A 15,123-nucleotide genomic window follows, 5' to 3' on the forward strand; every position below is an offset into this window, starting at 1 on the left:
AAAAGAAGAAACAAGATACAGCAAGACTTTAAGGCAACGTGCCTTAAATGTGATGCAATTAGAAAGACAACAGAAATTAACTTGCTATATCCCCTCCTAAAGCAGGAAAGCTGAGGTAGATCAAATAAAATGCTGAGTTCTTTAACAAAGCCAAAAACAAAAACAAAGTTACTGGGAAACACACAAAAGGCTAAACTTGTTCCACACACCATACACCTCTCACTCACATCAGAAACCAGAGAAAGGGCAAACAGCATTCATATATACCTGAATGATCAACTGATTTTGCTAGATCATCTGAAATTATTCCAAGAATGTCATCATCTGTGTTTAAAACTTCAGAAATATCAGCTAATGGGTCATCAGCAGGACCTAAATATAGTAAATATGTTTTTTAAAATTTCAGTATTTTCTCAGATATTAAGCCATTTGCTAAAAACCTAGAGTACAGCAGATACTGAGGCAAGTGCTAGAATAAAAACCTGAGACTCTTAATTTTACGGTAAAAGTTTTTCATAGCAAAGGAAACAACGTTTTGAATTACAAAACTTTACTAAAAATTCAGACTATTTTGTCTTGTGACTAATGTATATTGAGACAAAATCTCAAGACCTGTAGGCAATAAAAGTGAAACAGAGTAAGAAACAAAGCAACTTGCTTTGCTGTAAGAAACAAAGCAAAAAAAAAAAACATTTTGCTTAAGAAAGTGGCATGTCTAAAAGTGACATTGAGAAATTAAAACACAGTAGGAAAAGTTAAAATACGAAAGACAAATCTCTCACTCTTTAGAAATTCCACAGGGAGTGCAAGCCAGGTACCATCTAGTTAGTACTTCCAGCTTTGCTGTTCATAATGATTACTCATTCACTCATTTATTTAAAAAAGTATTTCACTACCCACAGAACTGTGTCTATGGATCACATATGAGGCACTGCCCACTGGGCAATGACTGAAACAAAGTGCACGCCCTCAGAGGGCTTACTTTCTCGGAGGGAGTTAGTAAATAAATGACATCGCTATAAGTGCTATTTAAAGAAAAAACAAGGAAAAAGGATTAAAAATAAGCCGTGGGGATGTTGCATTAGACAGAGTGATCTGTGAAGACCTTTAGATGACTGAGCAGAAAACTAAATGAGGGAGTAAGTTATATGCACAAAGATGGAGATAACCCTCCAAACTAAGGCAAAGCAGACATAAAGCCCCTGGGGCAAGCCGGGTTTGCCAACAAGAGAGGCCAGAGCGGTAACAGAAAAACTGTGGTAGGGATAGAAGAGGCAGCTAGGGCAAGACTGTGTAAGATCTTAGAGATCATGGGGAAGACTGGGTTTTATTCTGAAGTGTAATGAGAAGGTGTTGGGAGGTTGAAAGATAGGAGATGACTAATATTTTAAAGGGAACATACTGGCTGCTCCATGTAGAGCAGATGAGGGGTGGGAATTGGGGAGGGCTGGCAAGATCAGAAAAGGGCACTGGTGCAGTCTGAGAGGTGAGGTGATGACAGCACTAGGGTTCTAAGGAAAGCTGAGACAAGTGGTTGGCTTTGGGATGTATTTTGAAGGCAGAGACAAACACGTGGATGAATAAAAGGGAAAGAAAAGTCAAGGAGGATTCTAAGGGTTTGGCGCTTAACCAAGAAACTATTGCAACTCTTGTTTAGGCTTGCTTTAATAATTATATTAGTCATTCAGTAAAGAGAAACTGAAATTTTTAACCCATCTCAAGTTTATTTTTACTTAAAAGGGGGAGGAGGGCATAAATGTAATATTCCAGGTCAAATATTTCTGTCAAACAGTCATGGTTCCATTATATAGTTTCCAAAATGTAATTCATACATAATATATCACATTAAGTTTTGTGTGCCCAAATATCCAGGAACTTTTTAGAGAAAATTATTTCAATAATGCATTTTCTAGATAACACTGCAGTTGAAAGAAAAAAATTCTGGGTAATTTTTTTAGGGGTCATATAGCAGTTTTTTGTTTTAAAGTAACGGAACGCTACTATACAAATTATAACTAATTTTTTAAAGACTGTTTTACAAGTTTGCTCCTACCTAAAGGATTTTATATCTGAATAAATCATTAAAATTGATATAACAGGCTATAATGAGTGACATGTTTTAAAAAAGGCTTTAGTCATTAATTTTCCATTATAAAGTGAAAAGAGTGGTTCAACTGCAAAGAACAATTAACCTAGGTTTTGAAATGGGTGTATTTTTCTGTCCTCCAAGTTTTGGCCTTATTGTAAAACTGTTCTCTCTTCAGTAGTTTTGTGGAAAAAAATAATCAAATTAAGAAAAAAATAACTTATATCAATAACTTTCCTATATGTTCTCTGTCCAATTTCAATCCTTCTCCTTTTAAAACTCAACTGCAAAGAGCTCCTATTTAAGTCTTCAAGTGACTAGTTATGATAGTTACAAGATATACTTTATCATAAAATATCCTTTGAAGGACCCACAGGTCTTTCATTATACATTATTTTAACAACATATTGACAAGGACAAGAGCAGGTCAATACTTAAAATGACGGAATTAAAGTATGAGTTAAAAAATATCTAAAACTGAACAAACAAGAAGCATGACCTCACTACAAACAGTGAGGCAGACTGGACAAGCATGTGTCCAACAGAGGGTAAGATTGCTTCCAATTATTTCAAAAAGTCAAAATCAAAAATGTCAGTATTTCAATTCAGGATAATGCCAAGTTAATGAAGCATTAACTACTTAACAACAAAAGTCATTCTTCAGTGGAAGATTGCTTTAAAATTGTTTTTCAAAATGAGTTTATAAAATTAACTGAGTAACAAATGCAATCAATGGTAAAAAAGGAAGCTTACCAGAAGAACAATGATTTACAATTGACAGTGCCATAAAAATCCAAGAAGTGGGAGAAACACTGATCACAACACTTACCTACCCAATGAGTTAAACTCCTAGAGCCTTGCTGACATTGCTGTAACCCTGTAAATATATCAAGTTCTCATACCTTTCTGATTGTTAATAGTTCCTATAGGTACTGCATTTAGGATAATGATTCTCAACCGGGGGCGATTTTGCTCACCAAAAGATATTTGGCAATATCTGGAGATATTTTTGATCATCATGAGGCCAAAGATGCTGTTAAACATCCTTCAATACACCAGAAAGCCTCCCTCCCACAACAAAGAATTATTGGCTCAATCTGTCAGTAGTAAGAAACCATGACCTAGGTCAACAGACTTCACTGTACTAAAACAGTATGCCAGCAAGTTCCTAACTACCCCCACATCCATTTTGGTTTCTCTGTTTTGAATTTCAGCTGTATGATTAACAAAAATCTATCTTAGATTTTTAGTAAAAAAAAGTCACTGTTGGCCAAATTATAACCCCTCACATTGCCCTCAGCAAAGTGTAAACCAAAGGTTTTCTTCCACAACTCTTGATGTTGGTACTAGCTACACAGGTAAATTAATTTGCTACATCTTATACACCTGTACACTTAAAATAGTTCCATTTACTAAATGTAAGTTATACTTCAATACAGTTGATTTTTAAAAGGCATATGAGGCCAAACAAAAACATTTCAAAAAGATTTAACTGAAAGGGAGACATATGTCATGTGATATAAATAAAGTATCCGTGAATGATTCTACATACCGTGAGTTCCAGATTTTGCTGGAGCCGAGGATGAACTTAGTGGATCCAACGAAGGATCCAAGAAACCTGCGTTCATGTTTGTTTTATATGAAAGCTGAGCTGCATCTTCTGATAGATTATCTAAACTTATCTTGCTTTGTCTACTTGTATCTAGAAGATCTTTTCCAAAGAAAGCTTCCTAGATGAAGATAAGCACATATAGAAATGGTTAGTTACAAATTCTAAAAGGACAATAGATTATTCTGTCATGGTTTTTGACAAGGAAGCAGAAATAACAGAAAAGGTTTACATTTAACAATACAGAAACTGAATACAGAAGTATAAAAACACCATAGAAATACGCTGTCAATTATTTTATACTCCTTATTTTAAAAATAAGATATTTTTGGTAGTTTTACTAGAGAAAAAATTATGGAAATAAAACCACATAATTATGCCAAAGATTTCTAAAAACTGCAGAATAGCTTCATGAATATTATTAATTTTTAGAGATTACCTGCAGAGGACAGCATAAGACTTTGATCTACAGCTTTAATATTTACTTCAGGTAGATTTGTAATCTATTGATACATATAATCACACTTACATTATAAGACTACTTACACTATCAGTCTGAAAGAGGGTTTTAGAGTCAGTTTAGCCATACTATGTGTGCAATATTTACAGCTACTAAAGGCTTGTGGTTTTCTATTTATTTACACATATTAACATTTTTCCATTTCAAAATATTTTTAAGCTGGGTTCCTTGCAACGCCAAGATCTCTCCAAAATTTCTCAAAAATCAATACCGAAGACAAAAGGGAAGCACAGGTCCACCCCTTTACCCTGCTTCAACCCAGGAGTTCTGCTTTAGTCTATTTCCTATGATGTGGTCTATCTGGAAAAAGGATCCTTCATAGAGGACAATTTTGCAATAGTTATCAACATTTAACACACTCTTGCCAAACATGCACAAAAAAGTTCACTGTAGCATATTTTGTAATGTCAAGAAGTAAAAATGGCCTTAATGTCTGTCAACAGGCAAATAACTATCCAACTTACAGACACTCATATTACAAAATACAATAATTTTTAAACAGTATATAGCTCTATGTTATCAAAGAAAAGCCCTAAAACACGTTACTAAAAGAAAGCAAGTTGAATTATATATACAGTAAATTATAAAATACAGGTCGGGCGCAGTAGCTCACGCCTATAATCCCAGCATTTTGGGAGGCTGAGGTGGGTGGATCACTTAGGCCCAGGAGTTAGAGACCAGCCTGGGCAACATGGCAAAACTCTGGCTCTACACAAAACACAAAAATTAGCCAGGTATGTGCCAACATGCCGTAATCACAGCTACCTGGAAGGCTGAGGCACGAAAATCACTTGAATCCAGAAGGCAGAGGTTGCAGTGAGGTGAGATCACACGACTGCATTCCAGCCTGAGTGACAGAGTGAGACTTGTCTCAAAAAAAAAAAAAAAAAAATTACAAAATTCAAATCAAGACTAGTATAAGTTTGAAAAAATAAATTATAAAAAAGTTTCTGAAGGATAAATGCCAAATTATTAACAACACTACCTTATGAGAAAAGAGATTGGGAGTATGTGAAGTCTGGTAGAGGTAATGATATATCTGATTTGAAATTTTCACATTTTAAATGAAAAAGTTGTCTCACTTTGAAAAACCTAAAAATCCACAAAACTAGAGCAGCAGGTAGAAGAGGATTCATTTCTTATAGTAAGCAATGCTTTTATCATTAGAAAAAAGGTTGAACAGCAGAAAGCATTTTAGAAGTTTATAAAATCATTTAATGCCTTCAGTATAAATTTGAGAAATCTTAGATCATGATCAGCAAGAATTTTGTCTAATGACTCATGACTTTACTAGTGTTTATCAAAAACTGTATCATCCTTATTAATTTAGTGGGTTTTCCATTCCCTGTAGATAACATAAAGAGGTGGCTCCATGCACATGGTCTCTAAATGTCCCAGAAAACAGTACCATTAAAAAGACTTCCCTCATATCACACATAAACACACACACACACGTGCTGAAAGTTACTGATGTGCAACAGGGGAATCAAGACAGCCCAGGAGACTAAGATCACAGCAATAATTGGGAAATTAGACCTAATAATTTTAAAGACTCTTTGCCAAAGTATTAAATGGCCAGTTTTCATACTTGCATAAACACCTAAAGAAAGTTTCTTAAATTTATATTATACTTTACACAAGGATCAATAGGAGGAAAGGCAGGTTGCCATCACAATATTCCTAGAAAGGACTATTAAGAAGGAAGGTAAAGGGAATCCCAGGAGAAAACAACAACAAACATGAAAAAAAAAAATGGGGGATGTGCCCAAGATGGCCGAATAGGAACAGCTCCAGACTCCAGCTCCCAGCGTAAGCGACACAGAAGACAAGTGATTTCTGCATTTTCAACTGAGGTACCAGGTTCATCTCACTGGAGCGTGTCGAACAGTTGGTGCTGGTCCAAGGGTGCAGCCCGACCACCAAGAGGCATCACCTCACCTGGGAAGCGCAAGGAGGAAGGGAATTCCTTTTCCAAGCCAAAGGAAATTGAGACAAACAACAACTGGAAAATCGGGTAACTCCTACCCTAATACTGTGCTTTACCAAGGGTCTTAGCAAATGGCACACCAGATTATATCCCACACCTGGCCCAGAGGGTCCCACACCCATGGAGCCTCCCTCATTGCTAGCACAGCAGTCTGAGATCTAATTGCGAGGTGGCAGTGAGGCTGGGGGAGGGGCGCCCACCATTGCTGAGGCTTAAGTAGGTAAACAAAGCCCCCTGGAAGCTCGAATTGGGTGGAGCCCACCATAGCTCAAGGAGGCCTGCCTGCCTCTGTAGACTCCACCTCTGGGGACAGGGTGGAGTCTAAACAAAAAGCAGCAGAAAGCTCAACAGAGATAAATGTCCCTGTCTGACAGCTTTGAAGAGAGCAGTGGATCTCCCAGCACAGAGGTTGAGATCTGAGAATGGACAGAATGCCTGCTCAAGTGGGTCCCTGACCCCTAAGTAGCCTAACTGGGAGACATCCCCCACTAGGTGCAGACCGACACCTCACACCTCACACAGCTGGGTACACCCCTGAGATGAAGTTTCCAGAGCAAGAATCAGACAGCAACACTTGCTGTTCAGCAATATTCCATCTTCTGCAGCCTCCACTGCCGATACCCAGGAAAACAGGGTCTGGAGTCGACTTCAAGCAAACTCCAACAGATCTATAGCTGAGGGTCCTGACTGTTAGAAGGAAAACTAACAAACAGAAAGGATACCCACACCAAAACCCCATCAGTACGTCACCATCATCAAAGACCAAAGGCAGATAAAACCACAAAGATGGGGAAAAAGCAGTCCAGAAAAGCTGGAAATTCAAAAAATCAGAGCGCATCTCCCCCTCCAAAGGAACACAGCTCATCGCCAGCAACAGAACAAAGCTGGACGGAGAATGACTTGGACGAGTTGAGAGAAGAAGGCTTCAGTCGATCAAACTTCTCAGAGCTAAACGAGGAACTATGTAACCAGCGCAAAGAAACTAAAAACTTTGAAAAAAGATTTGATGAATGGCTAACTAGAATAACCAATGTAGAGAAGTCCTTAAAAGAACTGATGGAGATGAAAACCATAACATGAGAACTACGTGACAAATGTACAAGCTTCAGTAACCAACTCGATCAACTGGAAGAAAGAGTATCAGTCACTGAAGATCAAATGAATGAAATGAAGTGAGGAGAAGTGTAGAGAAAAAAGAGTAAGAAGAAATGAACAAAGCCTCCAAGAAATATGGGATTATGTGAAAAAACCAAATCTACGTCTGATTGGTGTGCCTGAAAGTGACGGGGAAAATGGAACCAAGTTGGAAAACACTCTGCAGGATATCATCCAGGAGAACTTTCCCAACCTAGTAAGGCAGGCCAACATTCACATTCAGGAAATACAGAGAATGCCACAAAGATACTCCTCGAGAAGAGCAACTCCAAGACACATAATTGTCAGATTCACCAAAGTTGAAATGAAGGAAAAAATGTTAAGGGCAGCCAGAGAGAAAGGTCGGGTTACCCACAAAGGGAAGCCCATCAGACTAACAGCAGATCTCTCGGCAGAAACTCTATAAGCCAGAAGAAGTGGGGGCCAATATTCAACATTCTTAAAGAAAAGAATTTTCAACCCAGAATTTCATATCCAGCCAAACTAAGTTTCATAAGTGAAGGAGAAATAAAATCCTTTACACACAAGCAAACGCTTAGAGATTTTGTCACCACCAGGCCTGCCCTACAAGAGATCCTGAAGGAAGCACTAAACATGGAAAGGAACAACAGGTACCAGCCGTTGCAAAAACACGTCAAAATGTAAAGTCCATTGATGCTAGGAAGAAACTGCATCAACTAATGAGCAAAATAACCAGCTAATATCATAATGACAGGATCAAGTTCACACATAACAATATTAACCCTAAGTGTAAATGGACTGAATGGTCCAATTAAAAGACACAGTCTGGCAAATTGGATAAAGAGTCAAGACCCATCAGTTTGCTGTATTCAGGAGACCCATCTCACATGCAGAGACACACATAGGCTCAAAATAAAGGCATGGAAGACGATCTACCAAGCAAATGGAAAACAAAAAAAGCAGTGGTTGCAATCCTAGTCTCTGATAAAACAGATCAAAGATCAAAAGAGACAAAGAAAGCCATTACATAATGGTAAAGGGATCAATTCATCAGGAAGAGCTAACTATCCTAAATATATATGCACCCAATACAGGAGATCTCAGATTCATAAAGTAAGTCCTTAGAGACGTACAAAGAGACTTACACACCTATACAATAATAATGGGAGACTTTAACACCCCACTGTCAACATTAGACAGATCAACAAGACAGAAAGTCAACAAGGACATCCAGGAATTAAACTCAACTCTGCAACAAGCGGACCTAATAGACATCTACAGAACTCTCCACCCAAAATCAACAGAGTATACATTCTTCTCAGCACCACATTGCACTTATTCCAAACTTGACCACGTAATTGGAAGTAAAGCACTCCTCAGCAAATGTAAAAGAACAGAAATTGTAACAAACTCTCTCTCAGACCACAGGGCAATCAAACTAGAACTCAGGACTAAGAAATTCAATCAAAACCGCTCAACTACATGGAAACTGAACAACCTGCTCCTGAATGACTACTGCGTACACAACGAAATGAAGGCAGAAATAAAGATGTTCTTTGAAACCAATGAGAACAAAGATACAACATACCAGAATCTCTGGGACACATTTAAAGCAGTGTGTAGAGGGAAATTTATAGCACTAAATGCCCACAAGAGAAAGCAGGAAAGATCTAAAATTGACACCGTAACATCACAATTAAAAGAACTAGAAAAGGAAGAGCAAACACACTGAAAAGCTAGCAGAAGGCAAGAAATAACTAAGATCAGAGCAGAACTGAAGGAGATAGAGACACAAAAAACCCTCCAAAAAAATCAATGAATCCAGGAGCTGGTTTTTGGAAAAGATCAACAAAATTGATAGACCACTAACAAGACTAATAAAGAAGAAAAGAGAGAAGAATCAAATAGATGCAATAAAAAATGATAAAGGGGATATCACCACTGACGCCACAGAAATACAAACTACCATCAGAGATTACTATAAACACCTCTATGCAAATAAACTAGAAAACCTAGAAGAAATGGATAATTTCCTGGACACTTAAACACTCTCCCAAGACTAAACCAGGAAGAAAATGAATCCCCGAATAGACCAATAGCAGGCTCTGAAATTGAGGCAATAATTAATAGCCTATCAACCAAAAAAAGTCCAGGGCCAGACGGATTCACAGCCGAATTCTACCAGAGGTACAAGGAGGACTTGGCACCAGTCCTTCTGAAACTATTCCAATCAATAGAAAAAGAGGGAATTCTCTCTAACTCATTTTATGAGGCCAACATCATCCTGATACCAAAGCCTGACAGAGACACAACAAAAAAAGAGAACTTTAGACCAAAATCCCTGATGAACATCGATGCAAAAATCCTTAACAATATACTGGCAAACTGAATCCAGCAGCACATCAAAAAGCTTATCCACCATGATCAAGTGGGCTTCATCCCTGGGATGCAAGGCTGGTTCAACATACACAAATTAATAAACATAACCCAGCATATAAACAGAACCAAAGACAAAAACCACATGATTATCTCAATAGATGCAGAAAAGGCCTTTGACAAAATTCAACAGCCCTTCATGCTAAAAACTCTCAATAAATTTGGTATTGATGGAACGTATCTCAAAATAATAAGAGCTATTTATGACAAACCCACAGCCAGTATCATACTGAATGGCCAAAAACTGGAAGCATTCCCTTTGAAAACTGGCACAAGACAGGGATGCCCTCTCTCACCACTCCTATTCAACATAGTGTTGGAAGTTCTGGCTAGGGCAATCAGGCAAGAGAAAGAAATAAACGGTATTCAGTCAGGAAAAGAAGAAGTCAAATTGTCCCTGTTTGCAGATGACATGATTGTATATTCAGAAAACCCCATTGTCTCAGCCCAAAATCTCCTTAAGCTGATAAGCAACTTCAGCAAAGTCTCAGGATACAAAATCAATGTGCAAAAATCACAAGCATTCTTATACACCAGTAACAGACAGAGAGCCAAATCATGAACGAACTCCCATTCACAATAGCTTCAAAGAGAATAAAATACCTAAGAATCCAACTTACAAAGGATGTAAAGGACCTCTTCAAGGAGAACTACAAACCACTGCTCAGTGAAATAAAAGGGGACACAAACAAATGGAAGACCATACCATGCTCATGGATAGGAAGAATTAATATTGTGAAAATGGCCATACTGCCCAAGGTAATTTATAGATTCAATGCCATCCCCATTAAGCTACCAATGACTTTCTTCACAGAATTGGAAAAAACTGCTTTAAAGTTCATATGGAACCAAAAAAGACCCCACATTGCCAAGACAATCCTAAGCCAAAAGAACAAAGCTGGAGGTATCACGCTACCTGACTTCAAACTATACTACGAGGCTACAGTAACCAAAACAGCACGGTACTGGTACCAAAACAGAGATATAGACCAATGGAACAGAACAGAGCCCTCAGAAATAATACCACATATCTACAGCCATCTGATCTTTGACAAACCTGACACAAACAAGAAATGGGGAAAGGATTCCCTATTTAATAACTGGTGCTGGGAAAATTGGCTAGCCATTAATTAGAAAGCTGAAACTGGATCCTTTCCTTACTCCTTATACAAAAATTAATTCAAGACGGATTAAAGACTTAAATGTTAGACCTAAAACCACAAAAACCCTAGAAGAAAACCTAGGTAATACCATCAGGACATAGGCATGGGCAAGGACTTCATATCTAAAACACCAAAAGCAACAGCAACAAAAGCCAAAATTGACAAATGGGATCTAATTAAACGAAAGAGCTTCTGCACAGCAAAAGAAACTACCATCAGAGTGAACAGGCAACCTACAGAATGGGAGAAAATTTTGCAATCTACTCATCTGACAAAGGGCTGATATCCAGAACCTATAAAGAACTCAATCAAATTTACAAGAAAAAAACAACCCCATCAAAAAGTGGGCAAAGGATATGAACAGACATTTCTCAAAAGAAGACATTCATACAGCCAACAGACACATGAAAAAATGCTCATCATCACTTGCCATCAGAGAAATGCAAATCAAAACCACAATGAGATAACATCTCACACCAGTTAGAATGGCAATCATTAAAAAATCAGGAAACATCAGGTGCTGGAGAGGATGTGGAAAAACAGGAACACTTTTACACTGTTGGTGGGACTGTAAACTAGTTCAACCATTGTGGAAAACAGTGTGGCGATTCCTCAAGGATCTAGAACTAGAAATACCATTTGACCCAGCCATCCCATTACTGGGGATATACCCAAAGGATTATAAGTCATGCTGCTATAAAGACACATGCACACATATGTTTATTGCAGCACTATTCACAATAGCAAAGACTTGGGATCAACCCAAATGTCCATCAGTGACAGACTGGATTAAGAAAATGTGGCACATATACATCATGGAATACTATGCAGCCATAAAAAGGGATGAGTTTGTGTCCTTTGTAGGGACATGGATGCAGCTGGAAACCATCATTCTCAGCAAACTGTCACAAGAACAGAAAACCAAATACCGCATGTTCTCACTCATAGGTGGGAATTGAACAATGAGATCACTTGGACACAGGAAGGGGAACATCACACACCAGGTCCTATTGTGGGGAGGGGGGAGGGGGAGGGGGAATGGGGGAGGGATAGCATTAGGAGATATACCTAATGTAAATGATGAGTTAATGGGTGCAGCACACCAACATGGCACATGTATACATATGTAACAAACCTGCACATTGTGCACATGTACCCTAGAACTTAAAGTATAATAAAACTAAATAAATAAATAAATAAACAAATGTAAGGAAGAAAATTTTAAAAAATAAAAAAAAATGTATAAGGCACAATGTTGTTCAATAAAAAAAAAGATGAAAAATAAAAAAAAAAGGTAAACCAAACTATAAATGGATTTTTTTCCTGACCAATTAAATGATTGTTTAAAAAAACAAAGGTACAAAGCTAGGATATAAGAGATTGAGGGGAAAAATATCTATAAAGGATATACAAAAGGTAAGGCACTGGTTAGACACTTTACATACATACTCTTACTGAACCTCTGAGCATTTCTGAGAGGCACCATTATGTCACAAATGAGGAAACCGAGACAGAGATGTTAAATAGAACAAAATCACACAGCTAACTGGTAGTGGAATGGTATTTAAACCCTCTGACTTTCTAGGCTAAACTCTAACATGAACACTGCCATTAAGATGTTAGTAGCTACTGAAAAAGAAAATTGAGGAAGTTGTATGTTAGTTGAAAGGCAGTGTATTTTAAAACCAATTAAACTAGTAATAGCTAACTGGAAAATTAATGTAAAAAATAAATACAACTCAGGCAATGAACAGTTATCTATGTAAGCCATAGTTTCTTAGGAGGAACAGATCAGATGAATAGTTTTCTACACTGAAATTAGGACGGACTCTCAATGATAGTCTGTTCCAGTTCAATTTTAACACATGAAGAAACAGAGACCAGGAAGGATGAATAACATGCTTAGGAATTTACAATTAGTTAGATGCAGAGCCAGATGTTTAATCTCAGTACCATTTCTAATATTGAGCTATTTCCATTGTATCGCATGGCCTTAAACTCTGACTTAATGTTTACAAGATGAACTAGAAAAAAACTTTTTTGGAGTCTACATCTATCAAACATAATTTCTTCATACTGAAAGATATTTTTCTGATGTGTATTTTGGAAAACAAAAAGAATACTGTTTAAATCTTTGGTTCACCAGGCCTCTAAAAGTGGTTAACGATTATTAAAGCTATAACTTTGACTGAAAAACCTATCTTAAATCAATGAATATAACTACTGTAACTTGTATTGGCAAAGGAAATTTCAACAGAACTTGGGTGTAGGGTATACATAACTATAAATGGCTTGAAGATTGAGTTTTTCCTACCCAAAGTCTCCTTGTTACATCTTATAGAATACTTAGAAGTGAACAACTGGGATTAAAAAAGCAATTTATGGCAAGTATCAAAGCGCACAAAAAAGTAAATTTAATTTTTACAGACCCCTGGAAGGTAAAAATGGCATTTATGATGACTAAATGAAAACAAAACAAGTAAAACATTAACAAAAACAACAAACCTATGTTTTATAACTCAATACATTCTATTTCCTCAATTAACAAACCATGTAAAATAATGTAAAGCAAAATATTACTTGTAAATAGGCAGGGAAAGTTTCTTCAAGCTTATTTTTCCTTTTTCGGTATCTCTTCTTTATTTTTTCAGTACTTTCAGTAACAGAAACAGATTCATCAACTAAAGTATCTGGTAACTGCTCACTCCAGCCTGAAACAACAGTCACATTTACACATATGTGGCATTTAAAATTTCTAGACAAACCCACTGAAGGTAATTTTATACCTTACCAATGTACACACAGTTTCATATAAACAAACAAGCTTTTTCAACAAAAAATCTCAAATCAAGTTTATTACTTTTAAGTGCCAAAAAATTTTCATTTCATGCCTATTTAGTATTAGCATGTTTCCCATTTTCTTAATAACAGATTTCTTTACAAAGCAAAAGCTTATTTATTTATTTAAACACATTTTGTTAACGAGTAAAAAGATAATAATAATAATAAATACCCAAAGCTCATGAGTATGAGGAAATGGCAACTTACAAACTATTAAGGCAAATTCAGTGGGTACAATTTTTTTGTAGGGTGGATTGAGAATACTCAACAAAAACCTTAAAGAAAAAGTGTGTCCTTTAATACAGCAATTCCAAGCTCAGAAATTTATTATAAATTAATTATTTGTAGGATATACACATTGTGAAAACATGACTATGAATATGCCAATAAATATGCAATGAACACTCATTCTTGAAATCAGAAACAGAAATAAATTTGGGGACGATGAAACTAGCAAAGAAACAAGAACACAGCTTAAATTTGACAAACAATCAAATGATATTCTCAGATGCTTCGTGATGGCAGGGCAAACGGTACATCCCTCTGAAAATCAGTATGAGCACTCTACCACCAGACTACATAAGTGAACTGACTCTTCTGAAAACTAGAAACAGACAAACATTTTTTACAACCATCTTTTTAAATGCACCATAACCTAGCCAGAACATAAGGAATCCATGAAAAACAAAAATTAAGGTAAATAAGGAACCACAGAAGTAAGCAAAAAAGTAAAAGCTCTCCGAAATTTGCTGAAATCCAATGACCTCAAACTCTATACGCACTCAAATCCTTTCATCAATAAAAGGTAGTAAGGCTTTTATTGAGTAACAATAAGAGTCAATAAGGCTCTTATTGACTGTAACATTTTAGGAAGCTCTTTCCAACAGAAGTATCAAGACCAAGGGGTTACATTAAAAAAAAAAAAAAGTTTTAAGTCAGTACTATACCATCATCTCTGCAAGGTAACTGCTCAGAAATAGAGCCTGAGGAATCTTTCCTGATCACAGATCTTTTGGTTTTCCCTTGCCCAGTTCGACTTCTTTGCCGCACCATAAATCCACCAATACCTATCCAAAAAAGAAATTGGGTAAACTGATAAATAATTTCTCCCTACATTTCCACAGTACATAGGATAAAACTGCTTTATCTTGAATAGTAAGGCATTTTCCAAAATTAAATCTGTGCTAATCTAAATCAATAATCTGATTTTTAGGTAAAATAGAAGTCAAAAATAAGCAAAAAAAAAAAAAAAAAGAAAAGAAGAAAGAAAAAGGCAAAGCCACTGTTATCACTTATCAAACAGAATATAAAAAGACCTGTGTGCACTTCCTCTTCTAAACAGTATCGGTGTAAATCTCAAACACT

At 36.6% G+C, this 15,123-nt stretch overlaps 1 protein-coding gene across 23 annotated transcripts in view; it reads right to left on the reverse strand.

The window, feature by feature from the left end:
• Positions 1-15,123, reverse strand: part of KMT2C (lysine methyltransferase 2C) — a 298,088-nt gene that overhangs the window by 61,106 nt on the left and 221,859 nt on the right. For 21 of the 23 annotated variants that reach the window (XM_028846502.2, XM_028846498.2, XM_077997768.1 and 18 more), the window contains 4 exons: positions 14,706-14,825; positions 13,498-13,628; positions 3,639-3,816; positions 268-372 (listed from right to left, as the gene is read on the reverse strand). In XM_028846502.2, the coding sequence (XP_028702335.2) occupies positions 268-372; positions 3,639-3,816; positions 13,498-13,628; positions 14,706-14,825 (534 nt within the window). The remainder of the gene's footprint in view (positions 1-267; positions 373-3,638; positions 3,817-13,497; positions 13,629-14,705; positions 14,826-15,123) is intronic. The other 2 variants (XM_077997775.1, XM_077997780.1) reach the window with 1 other exon arrangement.

The sequence above is a fragment of the Macaca mulatta genome, chromosome 3 (assembly GCF_049350105.2).
Source record: "Macaca mulatta isolate MMU2019108-1 chromosome 3, T2T-MMU8v2.0, whole genome shotgun sequence".
Taxonomy (NCBI): domain Eukaryota; kingdom Metazoa; phylum Chordata; class Mammalia; order Primates; family Cercopithecidae; genus Macaca; species Macaca mulatta.